Here is a 12,198-nt window from a genome sequence, read left to right on the forward strand (position 1 = left end):
GATTGAGGAAAACAAGCTTAATAAAAAAAAACCTTGTAAATGTTATCCACCTAAAGAATAAAAAAATAACATTTACCTGTGTGAATTCGGATGTGCTCAATGAGTCTCGCTGTGCCTCTGGTGGCGTAGTTGCAGTAGCGGCACTTGAGCTTGCCATCATAGGTCCTCTCAAAACCATCCACCAGGATCCCTGAGCTGTCCTCTAGTGACATGTCCACTGAAGGGTGATCCAGTCCATTCTGACTGCAGTCTGCAAACAGGAACGTAAGCAGGGCTTACAATTTATACAAAGAAAGGAAATGACACACCAAAAAAACTCAGATCATACAGCACTATTAGCGCTGAGTGGTATAACGACTGTGAACGATATATCAATATCTTTTAAAGCAAGATATAAATTTAGACAACACCGTTGATATCGATATAGGGTCAAGTTGCGTTACATAGCACATACAAGTGTACATCTCTCGTCTCTCTTACTCTCCTCACAGCTCTGCCTCACTCACTCACAAGTTTTACAGCAACACTAAGAGAGACACAGAGCTGCTGCTCTGTTTAATCAGTTTGTTCTTTAGTCTACAGTGCGACATCGGCCTATATGTTGCACATGCTATGCTAAATCAGTCTGTGAGACATGTGCAATCCAGCGCAGCACTGCTAGTTTGTGTGTGAGATGGATAAAAGTGCGTCGCCGTTTGTCTTGGTAGTTGAAGTCTATTTTGTGACACTGAGACAGCCCGTGGATGCAGGTGACAGATGTGTTTAGAAAAACACAGCGACAACACAGAAGTTTCATAAACAAGACGTATATGACAAGGACAAAGGGTCTCTGTCTCCTTCCCTCCCTTGGCCTCTCTGTTAATGCTCTGTGCATAAATAAGATTAATAGCTTAAGTAAATAAAGATATTTAAATAAATAGCAGAACTAGATTCATTTTAAAAGGCCATGAAAAACAACTTTTTAACTCGCCCCTTAAAAACGTAATTGTTCCAAACTACAATAGATTTAGGCCTACTTGATACTTTTATACCGACGTTATAGTTTTGTGTCCTGTGCTGCAAACCTTGAAATCTCTGTAGCTCCTGTGCTATGTGCAAAAACATTAACGTACAGTTCTGTGATTTATTTTATATAATTTTTCATTTACATGTTGTGCAGCTGTATATTTTCAAACAGGGGAATAAAATCCCTATCACAATCTGTTTTTATAAAAGTGTGTGTGACATCTTAAATGTGGCTCTGACTTGCAACTGAACATGAAGCTCATTTCGCAGAAAATACTGACATATGTATCATCATCATATGCAACCCCAGTCAGCCTGTCAGTACAGAGATATAAACTTTTGTCCATATCACCCAGCCCTAAGCACTATCTAAGGCAACACATGATTCAGGAGAGTTGTATTATTTTCAACAACACTGTAGCTACCTTTCATGCATTTCTACAGCTGCCTGATCACTAAATAACATGTAGTCCACTTCAGCTGCAAACAATACTCAAAATACAAGCAGGATAGGGGGTCTGAAATCATTTTTTTTAAAAACACAATAGGCCAATAAATTAACAAACTAATTCATCACAGGCATACTGAAGGATCGTGTGGATAAGGATGACCATGCCTGATGACTCCAGTATTTACTCTCTATGATAACATCCATAAAATTGCAGATTTTGCTATCTGAAGTCAGACATCAGATAATGCTCTGAGGCACATCTGTCAGCAGTTTGTAGAAAATTGCACAGTATCAAACTACACCAAACCCAGGCGTGTAAGACAGCACAATATCCACTGAAGGGTTGGAAGCAGTAACTGAATGACAGGTAGCTGGTTACCTGGTGGCAGCTCGTCCGCCTCCTTGACGCCGCTGACAGAGCCTGATATCATGTTGACATGTTGAGTCTGTTGGCTCAGATACTCCTGGAAGTCCTTCACAAAGTCCAGCGTGTCCGGCTTTTCCTCACCCATTGAAAGAAAGTGGTGCAAATGTCCAACACTACAAAGACGGTTTGACTTGAATTACCAAAGAGCAAAGATGAGTTGGGAAGATGTCAAATAAATATGTGCACGATGTTATTTTAAAAACACACACACATGCAAACCACCAGATGTGATAAAGTGAAAGTATCACTATCGTCTACGTTAGCTAGCTGATGTCCAGAGACACACACCCACCTCTTCGATTAAATCTCACCAGTTTCGTCTTGTTTCTTTGGGAAAGCTATTTTAAGCTAACCAGACACAAAGACAGGATAATCCTGGAAATGTGTGACAAGCAGGAAATCGGCGCGATCCGATGTCTGGTCGGTCGCTCCTACACACCGCTCCTCATCATCGTCATGTTGTTACCAAAGCTACGTACGCTGCGTTAGCCACACGGCTAACGTTAGCTTATCTTGGTGAAAGCATCTTTGTCAACAACAGCAGCGGTAACTGGTCGACACGCGCATTATTCACATCGTCCGCACGCGCTTGAGTAAATCCTCAAGAGTACTACTTGTTTTAAAATTTTCTCTCCGTCGAAACACTCGCTAAAATTCACACTAAAAGACAACCTGTTAAATCAAAACAATAAACCAGTTGGAGGGGTGAAAGTTCATAGTGTGCACCGCTGATATCCGTCCGTCCACAAGCTCAGTGTGCCCGCGAAGAAAGGTTCCGACTAGTGCCGTTTTAACTTTGGTTAAAATACAAACTAACACAGTTGCCCACATGGTATGAAATTAACAAAATATTATTAGTCAAAATTTGTAAAGCACAATATGGACCGACAATGCACCTAGTTGCCATTTTTCTGTGTTTCGAGACAGACATTATTAATTCTAATAGCAAGCCCTAAAAAGTGCTCACGAGGATTGGGTGAGGTACAGTTTATTAAAGAGAATCTATTTTATAAAAATGCATTGGCCTTGTCACGGGGATACCCCGTGACCTCTAATGGTAAAAGAGAAACACACACACACAATGCTTGTCCACCTCCAGTCACTTTCACACACCATCTCGCCGGCAGGTGTCTGGGGTTGGTAATTAGCACAACTAGTCCATACCCACTGAGTGCATAGTTGCCCACGTACAGTTTCACCTGGTGTATGTTTGGGATACAGGTCATAGGAAATTGCAGATTAAATAGTCAACTGAACCCATTAAGAAGAGCAATGTATTCAGACACTGTGCCAAATTTCACAAGGATTGACCAAGTCAGTGAGGAGAAAAACGTGGAACAGACACACAGACAGACACACAGAGTTTTCGTCATTATAAGACCTACAGACAAACTTCATCCAACTTAGGGACTGTTCGTTACTTTTGAGCAGGTAGGGCGTAGTGCAAAATAGGGGATGTCCTTCAAAAAAAATTGTAAACACTGAAGAGGGAGTTATGTTTTTTAATTTAGCTTAGAGGAGGGACATTCAACCTTAAATGGTTCATTTGCCATTTTCAATACCCTGAGGACCCCAAAACCCGCAAGTGGGTTTTGAAAGGCATGTTTTTTGTTTTATTATAACTGAAACTGAGAACAGAAACTGGTTATGGTTATTTGTGGTGGAGGGAAGGTCATGCATTTCCACCAGTCACTCAGGGAGTCTTAAGGAAAAATACATGTACACACCTGGGCCCTGTAACACCACTAAGAGCGGCAGGGTTCAAGGGAGTAAAAGCAGAGAGGGCGCACCTGGGACGCCAGGTGTTGCTGATGAGCCCTCTGGAGGTCTGATGACCCCAGTGAAGCTTTTACCCTCCCTTAAACCCCACCCCCTTCCCCAGCATGGCTATAATTTTCACTCACAATCGCAAGTATGTGCAACAACAATCGACCAGTTAAACACCACCTCGATTAGTGTCCGGCCCAGTCCGGTGGGGGAGTGTCAGTCTGCGCAGACATCTCTCCTTGGCTCCTTACTTTTCTATCTACCTTTGCTCTTTCCTACTTTCCTATCGATCTAACCTTAACCCTTTGGCTCAGGATTCAGAAACCCCCAGACGGCACTATTAAGGCCCGAACATACTGGGGCATACTATAAGCGGAGCGGACTCCAGGAGGAATGTCCGCAGTCATTCGGGCTTCCATAGTCGAGTGCACTTCCGCGTTGTAGTTTCCTGTAAAAATGTCCGTGAAACACACTACATTAGCCACAATTCTTGTGCGTCGATGTGAGAAATACATGCTGAGCAGTCACTGGTGCGTGGAGCGAAGTCCGTGCGGTTGTAAAATCTGAGCTTTGCGCACACAGGGCTTGCGGACGTCTGCTTTTGGTCCGGGCGGACCTCCGCGGAGTCCGCTCCATGTACGTTCCGCCCGAGTATGTTCGGTCCTTTACTCCCACTCATAGTCTCAAATATGTGCGTCAAGGGATTGTAACATCTAGTCCCAAACTGAACTGTAACTCCGGAGAGGGTCATGATAAAACAAAGTCATACCCCAGCTAACCCTCACTGTGATAAGTAAAGTACAGTCCCTAAAGCAGAGGAAATACTATTAACATTCCTAAAATTTAATGTGTTATTGGCTCTCTGATGCAATGTGCAGCTTTTTTCCTGCTTTTTCCAGCTTTAATATTAAGAAGAGGGATCAAGGCAGAAATTTATAGGTGCAAGACAAAAAAATATTTCACACAAACAAGGTCAACCTTCTCTTAAAGCCTGGTTAGTGCATCATTTTAGATTGGCACAGTACTTATGATAGGGTCCTACCAGTGAGTTGGTGTTTAGTATTAGCTTCTACCTGTTCAAGTCTTGGCTCGTACTTGAAAGAACTTGTTTTCTACCATGTCTATTCTAGATCACATCTTTGGTATTAATAATTAAAAACATACTGTCATTGTTTTGTAGTATGTCAGAAAAACTATCAGCATTGAAACCTACCATATGCACTTTGTCATCCAAGCACAGTGCATGTTTTTACAGACGTGCATCTGAAACACCCACCTCCTGCCACCTAATGAAGTTAACTGATAGCATATCCATTCACATCAGTGACATGACACACTTCCAGATGTACAGCTCGCAATTATGCGCAAGTGGCAAATGAGGCACAACAATTACATTACTTTCAAAAGCTATTGACTCATTCATGTTTTATCACGATCAATAATTTACCAGTAAGCGCTTGGTGAAGATCGCATTGCCCCATTTGTGTCAAAGTTGTAGGAAAACCACTGAGGAGAAGATGACAAACGACCAAGTTGAGTGAGGCCGTGGTATCCTTTTACCACGTTACAACTGCTGCTGTTAGTATTACAGCAGTAATGTAAACCTTTGTAACATGAGTCACTTGTTCGGTGTTGAGGATCTGCCTGTCTACACTATGTTGTATACAGTATTCTGTGTATGTTGGTGTGTCACTTTAAAGATTTATAGACTGTTTTAACATGCTTTTCTAACATCTTTTGACAGGTAAACTTGGTCCTGCATGAAAAACCTGCTGTTTCAGGCGACATGTAAGTACAGTGCGACATCTGGACACTAGATGGCGCCCATGTCTCAGTGGTGAAACAGGTACTTCCTATTCTACCACACACTGTTTAAAGACAGAGGCACTCCACAGGACACAAAATACAAAACACATAGGCTAGTATTGTCCCTAAGTCTTTACCCTGACTCATCAAGATGACACAGATGGTAGCTATCACTGTACAGGCACGGAAAGCTCAGTGTACATTCACTTACTGAGTCCTCTCTGTGTCAGCTGTCAGTCCCCCGGGGGACAGCATGTACAGGACCAGTGGAAGACATGACAGTCGACCTCATCAGTTGAACCATGACCGCAGCGAGCAGCCAATTACATCACCTCCTAACAGCCTGTCCACACTAATGTTATTTTATTGCAATTTAATTATGCTCAGGTTTCCAGCGGGGCCAGATCCTGTTGAATAATTTACACACAGCCACAATGATTTGTCGGCCTCGGAAAAGACAAAGTGCACACTTCTCTGTGCTCTCATTTGTGTCGATAGTTTTGCTTTTAATTCCTATAATATCAATCATTAAAACGATAATCTTGTGTTGTATTTACAGCTAAGCATTACCTGCAGTTAGAGCCAACGTGGCATTCAGTTTGACGGACAGATTTATTAAGCCTAAAAATACTTTGGGGGAATAATTGGTCAAACTTAATTTTGCATTAATGACATGTCCACTGCACAATATATTAAGCTGTTCTTTTAAAGGGCAGTGAGCATTTATTAATGAGACTGAGAGCAGGTAATACTCTAATAGGGCGTACTGGGGCTGGCATTTACACCCAATAATGCTGTGGTCACACTGATGGAAACCTGAAATGACTTCAGTTTTGTTGAAAAACTGTGTTGGATGTTGAATGGCTTACACTCAGCCACGGATAAAATGACATAGGTAATATAAATCAAACACGCTAATCCAAAATGTCTGTCTGTTCTGATACAATGACTCACATACTTAACACTGTAAAGGCCTGACTTGAACTCAAAACCTTCACAACAGGACTAATCTAAATAATATCAGCTAGTTTGAATATACACACTGCCTCGTGCAGAATGGGCTCTGGGACAACACCTGTCTTTGAGAAGGTTGCAGTGTTATCCACTTGCTCTGATTCACATTTAAAAGGCCTTGAATGAAAAGGTTCCCTTCTCCTCTTAACTGCTTGATTTACAGGCTGTTTGTGGTTTAACGCCACACAAGACAATTGATTTGCTCCTCCTCTCCTGAAAGAAATTGGAATTTAATTTAGAGAAGGTCTTAAGCAGTTTTTAAAGACTTGGTGTCATTTGTTGGGCTTGTGTAAAAGCTGCATTAGAGATTACCCTCCTGGAAAAAGCTTTTTAATCCTAGACAAGTGCAGCCATAGTAACGGTAGACAGGAGCCTCTTGGAGGCAGAAAGGTGAAGGGGGACTTTGACAAGATTTATTCTTCTCCTACTGAGACTGTTTCTTTCTTGAGGTCTCCCCGCTCCATGAGGAGCATTTGAAAAAGAACTGAGAGGTGGGGGATAGGATAAAGGAGGTATATATTAAGCTTTTCTTTCCTCTCACCACTTAATTTCCTTGCAGGCGCGCCTTGCGCCATTGTAATGAATGTAATTGCCACCTTTGATGAGAATGCTATTATCTGGATCACACTTTACATGGGCAAACAAGACTGCCCCTCCCTCCACCTCCACCTCCCATTTAACTCAGCAATGAGACCCCCCAATTATGCAGAGAACAAGTGGCTTTTCATAAAGCCAGCGTGTCGCTCTTGATTGGTGAGGCTTGGAGCCGGCTACATGTGGACAAAGGATAGATTAGATGTGATATAGGCACACCAAAAACCCCATTTCCTTGATTAATTTCCTGCATGCCTCGCAGAAAGGGCTCACTCTCTCCCTGCTGAATTCTATCTCTCCTTTAAAGACAAACTTTCATCTTTTGATAGATGTGGCAACTCAATGGACAGACAGACATTTTATTGACCTAAGTTTGACCACAGCTGCCTGGGCTTCAGGAGGGAATGGGAGAGAAAAAGAGAAATGTTTCACTTCAGTGTGGGAGGATGGGCTTATTTTTCTCATAAAAAGCTCAAAATCTTACAGTATTTCTGCCCGCGGCCAGGATCAACTCACTTTTCATGCTGATCTTTTTGTGCTCTCATGTCATTACCCTCAACACACACACACACACACACACACACACACACACAGGTTGTTCACTCATCCTCCTTCCCTGTCTTCCGCACACCCACACACACGGACACACAGAAGCACGCTAAACACCCATTTGATAATAGTGGCGAACAGATATGATGGGACTTTATGAGGCGATGCGCGATAAAGCTGCTGTCACCTTAGGAAGTCTAAGTGTTCTTCTGACTGCCTTATTACCGTATTAAAGCACCACTCGACGCATCCACACACACCTCAGCTTGGCTCTGACAACCCGGCGTGATTCTGTCCAATATTCCAGCAGGCTGAAATATCGTGAACAATCAAATAGACTGTCACAAGTGACAAATTATACTATTACTCCTCAAAGATTGTCATCCCTGAAATGTATTCATAGCCATTCCTTCTTTATCGGTGAGTGATTACTCCTCTAAGCAAGCAATTCCCTGATGATAAATTGGTAATCAATTCATTTGACTATTATGCTTTGAGAATGGCTCTAAGGGCTCGGCAGCATTGGTCACTCTTATTCACATGCATACATATATATCCAACACTAACTCATGATGCTGTTGGGCCTGATGGATGCCGCCTGCCCGCCCACCTGACTCTTTGAGGTTTATACCATCAGAAACAGGTTGCCATCCGGACCCAGTCACGTCGGAGGAAGAATTGGCCAATATTTTTGACTGAAGTGGCATTTTAGCAGTATTTATTTGATGGTCCTACTACCAAAACCATGGACCACAAATAAAGAAGATGGTATGATAGCTTTTGACTGGCCAGCCAGCTCCCGACTCGAAATGAAGTGTCCGGTTGTGAGTTATCGTGGCCAAACGTCATTTGTACAGCCTGAAAAGTGGGGACATTTTTCTAGCCTGTCACTCTCTGGCTATAGCTCATTGTCCTGAATGATGCCTCTGAACGCACAGTTGCCCTAATACGAGCATTTCACTCGCACTGCAAGAGGGCTGATAATGGATTAGCCTGTCCATAGGAAGATAATATAGTGCATCCACTGGCACATCTTTAAACACCATTGGGTCACAGGTAAAGTATCAACTCTCAGCTCGTCTGCTCACATGTAGCACTGATTTTAGCCATCCGTACCATCCTGACTAAAAAAACAAAAAAACCAAGGGTCTCTTATTGTTTAAAATGGCAACTTTGATTATTTATCAATTGGTCTGCAGATTATTTTCTTATCTAATTGGTCACTCAATTTATCGTTTGGTCTACGAAATGTCAGAAAATAGTGAAACAGCTTGCTTGTTTTGTCTGAGTAACACTCTAATACACAAAGCTAAGAAGTGTAAGATCACATAAGACTGCAGGTTTGGCATTTTTAGTTGAAAAAAATCATTGATTTTTCCACCAATAGTTTCAGCTCTACTCTTTTTATTTACATATCTCTCTTAATTTAAAATATGATCAATGTAAAGCAAATTCCTGAATTAACAATACGATACAGAGCACTTTAGCTCATTTTAGCCCTTGTTTTATTTCATTCCTCTAAAGGACTTTTTATGTGCCTTTTTATTGACTTGACTCTTTTATATCTTGTCTTAATGCCTTTTTATGTCTTTTGTAAAGCCTTGTAGTTGAAAAGTGCTTCAGCATACAGATAAATTTGGCTTACAGCTCGCCCTAGTGAGGACACAAAGATTTCCAGTTTAATGAAGGAGGAAGAAAGGTCTTGTGAAAATGTGTGTTTTATTTCCAATAGGTGTAAACCTGGAAAGGATCGTGCGATTGGTCGTGTCTGTGCATGTATGTGTGCGAGTATATGTATCTGTCTGTTTGCAGCTAATGTCAGAAACTATTGGACCAATCAGCCTAATATTCTGTGTGGTCATTTAATGTCTGTATGACTTGTGGTTACAGTGATTCTCAATGGCTTCATGGCTCAAAAACTGACATCCTTAAAAAATTTGGTCAGTTTTGGGAGATAATGCGATCACAGGGAACCAACTCCATCCTGCTGTACCTGCAGAGGGGAGCCGAGCTCTGTTAGAACCTAAACCACGACCTGAACCAGGAACAGGAGCAGGAGCAGGACTGTTCTCCTGACTCAGCAGCTCTGTGCTGGCAGCAGTGACTCATCAGATTCTAAGCTGAACAGGAAACACGGAACGTTTCCTCCTTTTGTTGTAAACAACTGAGTTATAATTTCAGCAGAACGCTGCTTTTAAACATTTCTGTAAATCCACTGGTTCTACTGGTTGTATTGCACTGTAGCCTACAGGCAAACTTAATACCATTAAAAGTCCAGTAATGCCATGGCTCCATCACAAAAAGACAAGCGTGTATCTTCTTCTGAAACATGTCTGATGGAATTAAAAGAATTGTATAGCGTGGCCACGATCAGCATGAGATCTGCACTCTACTGTGTTCACTAAGGATGAGTTAGTGCAGCATTATCTGTATCTGTATTTGTTTCTGCTCAACCAACTAAATTATCTGTCTCTGTACTTGGAAGGGGGTTTCGGAGAGGGCTGGGCCTTAGATCAGAAAATGGGTGGGACTTAACCAGGAGTTTTTATTTTGAGCCTGAAATTGCTATGGGTTGATCATTAGTTGCTATATTTATTATTAATTAGAAATCTATTTACAGAACAATCTCAGGATTAATCTTCGCATTATTTTTCATCACAAGGGTAGGAACTGAACTTACCTATCAACACATTTTACTCATATGATACCTGTAAAAAAAAAACACATTATCTGTAGTGGTTACTTGTTTAATTCGAGTATTCGGCTCAACACAGTGTGCAATTTCTAGCTGTGGCCTCTAAAGGTAATAAACTTTCTGCACCCCGCCCTACATAAACCTGTTTTTACCTGACATTAGTAAAAGATGTTCATGAGATGTTTTATAAAATACCACAAGTTAAGATCTCTGTATTAATCATAATGCATCAATATCATGAACCAAACTGGTCCCAGTATCCCTATAAAAACTCTAAATTAGCTGTTGAGTTTTGATCTCATGGATCTGCAGGAGTAGAGAGGGCTCTGAATTGGACAGTTCTGCTAATGTGAGGGAAGTTTTAGATTAATGAGGCTTCTGCCCTTTGAGGATATTGATCAAACCCAATCTGGCCAGGAACGATTTGCTCCCCTGCTGTAATATTAATAATGTATCAACATCATGAACAAAACTGGTCCCAGTATTCCTCGGGGAGCTCACAGCATTAAAAAAAACCTCTAGCACTCTCTAAATTAGCTGTTGAGTTTTGATCTCTGTATGGATCTGCTGGAGTGGCTGTTGAGTCTGAGTAAAGAGGGGTCTGAATTGGACAGTTCTGCTAATGTGAGGGAAGTTTTAGTTTAGGCTTCTGCCCTTTTAAGGATATTGATCAAACCCAATCTGGCCACGAACGATTTCCCATGTTCCCCTGCTGTGATATTAATGATGTATCAACATCAGGAACAAAACTGGTTGCAATATCCCTCAGGGCACGTATGGGACAAAAAAAGGGGCACAAATGGCCACTGAGTCTGAGTAAGGGCAGTCTGAAATGTTGGTCAAGTGAATGAAGTTGTTGATTAATAATAATTAAAAGGATTTTTGTTTAAACAAACCATTAATTGTACTATATCATTACTAAATGGCTTGGAAGTATCACTTTACATTAATTAAAAAAGAGAAAGAGCTGTAACTATTACTTTTAGAAAAGTGAAACTACCGATACCAAGGTGGCAAAAAGTTTACTATGATAATATTGTTTTTGTTTCAATTTACAGACATCTGAGAACTCAACAGCTCATTTCTGCAGTAACAAGAAATAACACGTAATGATGCAATAAATGAATGAAGACATCTTACCAGAAAACAACATTATAAAGACAATTTCCAAAAAACAGCAGCAGCAAACACATCAGACAGAGCAACATTTAACATTCTAACATCTTTTCTAATTTTGTATAAGCAATAGTTTCATTTGATTTATAATTAATAATATAACTAATTATGATATATCTGCCATAATCAATGGCAGTCCAAACATTTTTTATTCTTATTTTTTATTCTATTTATTTGTTTATTTAACAGGGACGGTGCACAGCTACTTAGCTGCACCAGAGTTAGCTATAAGCTAATTTTCATCTGTAGTCCCAGGGCGGGAAACAGAGAATAATGTCTCTGCTAAGAAATATTTGAATATTTCCACTAAATATTTGAGACAGACTCTTCCAGAGATACTGTGGGATTCAGGAAATAAATCATATTTAACTTACTGAGGTGCCATTTAAAAGAAAAGAATATATGTTTAAGGGGTGATTCAGTGTTATGTGTTTAGTGTTTGTTGCTTATTTTGTATCATTTTATTGAGTAATGACACTGTCTTTCATTATTTGCTTTGAGTAAGTAATTTAGGCTTCGTTTTTTTCCAGCACTTAAATTACTTCTTGTGTATATACCTTGTATTTTATGCCAACCTCAATTTAGATTTTAAACAGTGTCGTTTGATGCTTTAGGGGTTGTGTTGTGTTTTGCTTATGTTGCTCTGTTATGTGCTGGTGTTATGTTTATTACATGAATGGGAGATTTATTACATGATTTGGAATAACACATACT

At 40.7% G+C, this 12,198-nt stretch overlaps 1 protein-coding gene across 3 annotated transcripts in view; it reads right to left on the minus strand.

The window, feature by feature from the left end:
* Positions 1–12,198, minus strand: part of ikzf5 (IKAROS family zinc finger 5) — a 153,069-nt gene that overhangs the window by 3,750 nt on the left and 137,121 nt on the right. Inside the window, exons 1-3 of one of the 3 annotated variants that reach the window (XM_049599757.1) lie at positions 2,195–2,595; positions 1,836–1,996; positions 77–250 (exon numbers count right to left, since the gene is read on the minus strand). In XM_049599757.1, the coding sequence (XP_049455714.1) occupies positions 77–250; positions 1,836–1,968 (307 nt within the window). In that variant the 5' untranslated portion in view covers positions 1,969–1,996; positions 2,195–2,595. Of the gene's footprint in view, positions 1–76; positions 251–1,835; positions 1,997–2,175; positions 2,596–12,198 lie in introns of those variants that run through there. The other 2 variants (XM_049599755.1, XM_049599756.1) reach the window with 2 other exon arrangements.

The sequence above is a fragment of the Epinephelus fuscoguttatus genome, linkage group LG16 (genome assembly GCF_011397635.1).
Source record: "Epinephelus fuscoguttatus linkage group LG16, E.fuscoguttatus.final_Chr_v1".
Taxonomy (NCBI): domain Eukaryota; kingdom Metazoa; phylum Chordata; class Actinopteri; order Perciformes; family Serranidae; genus Epinephelus; species Epinephelus fuscoguttatus.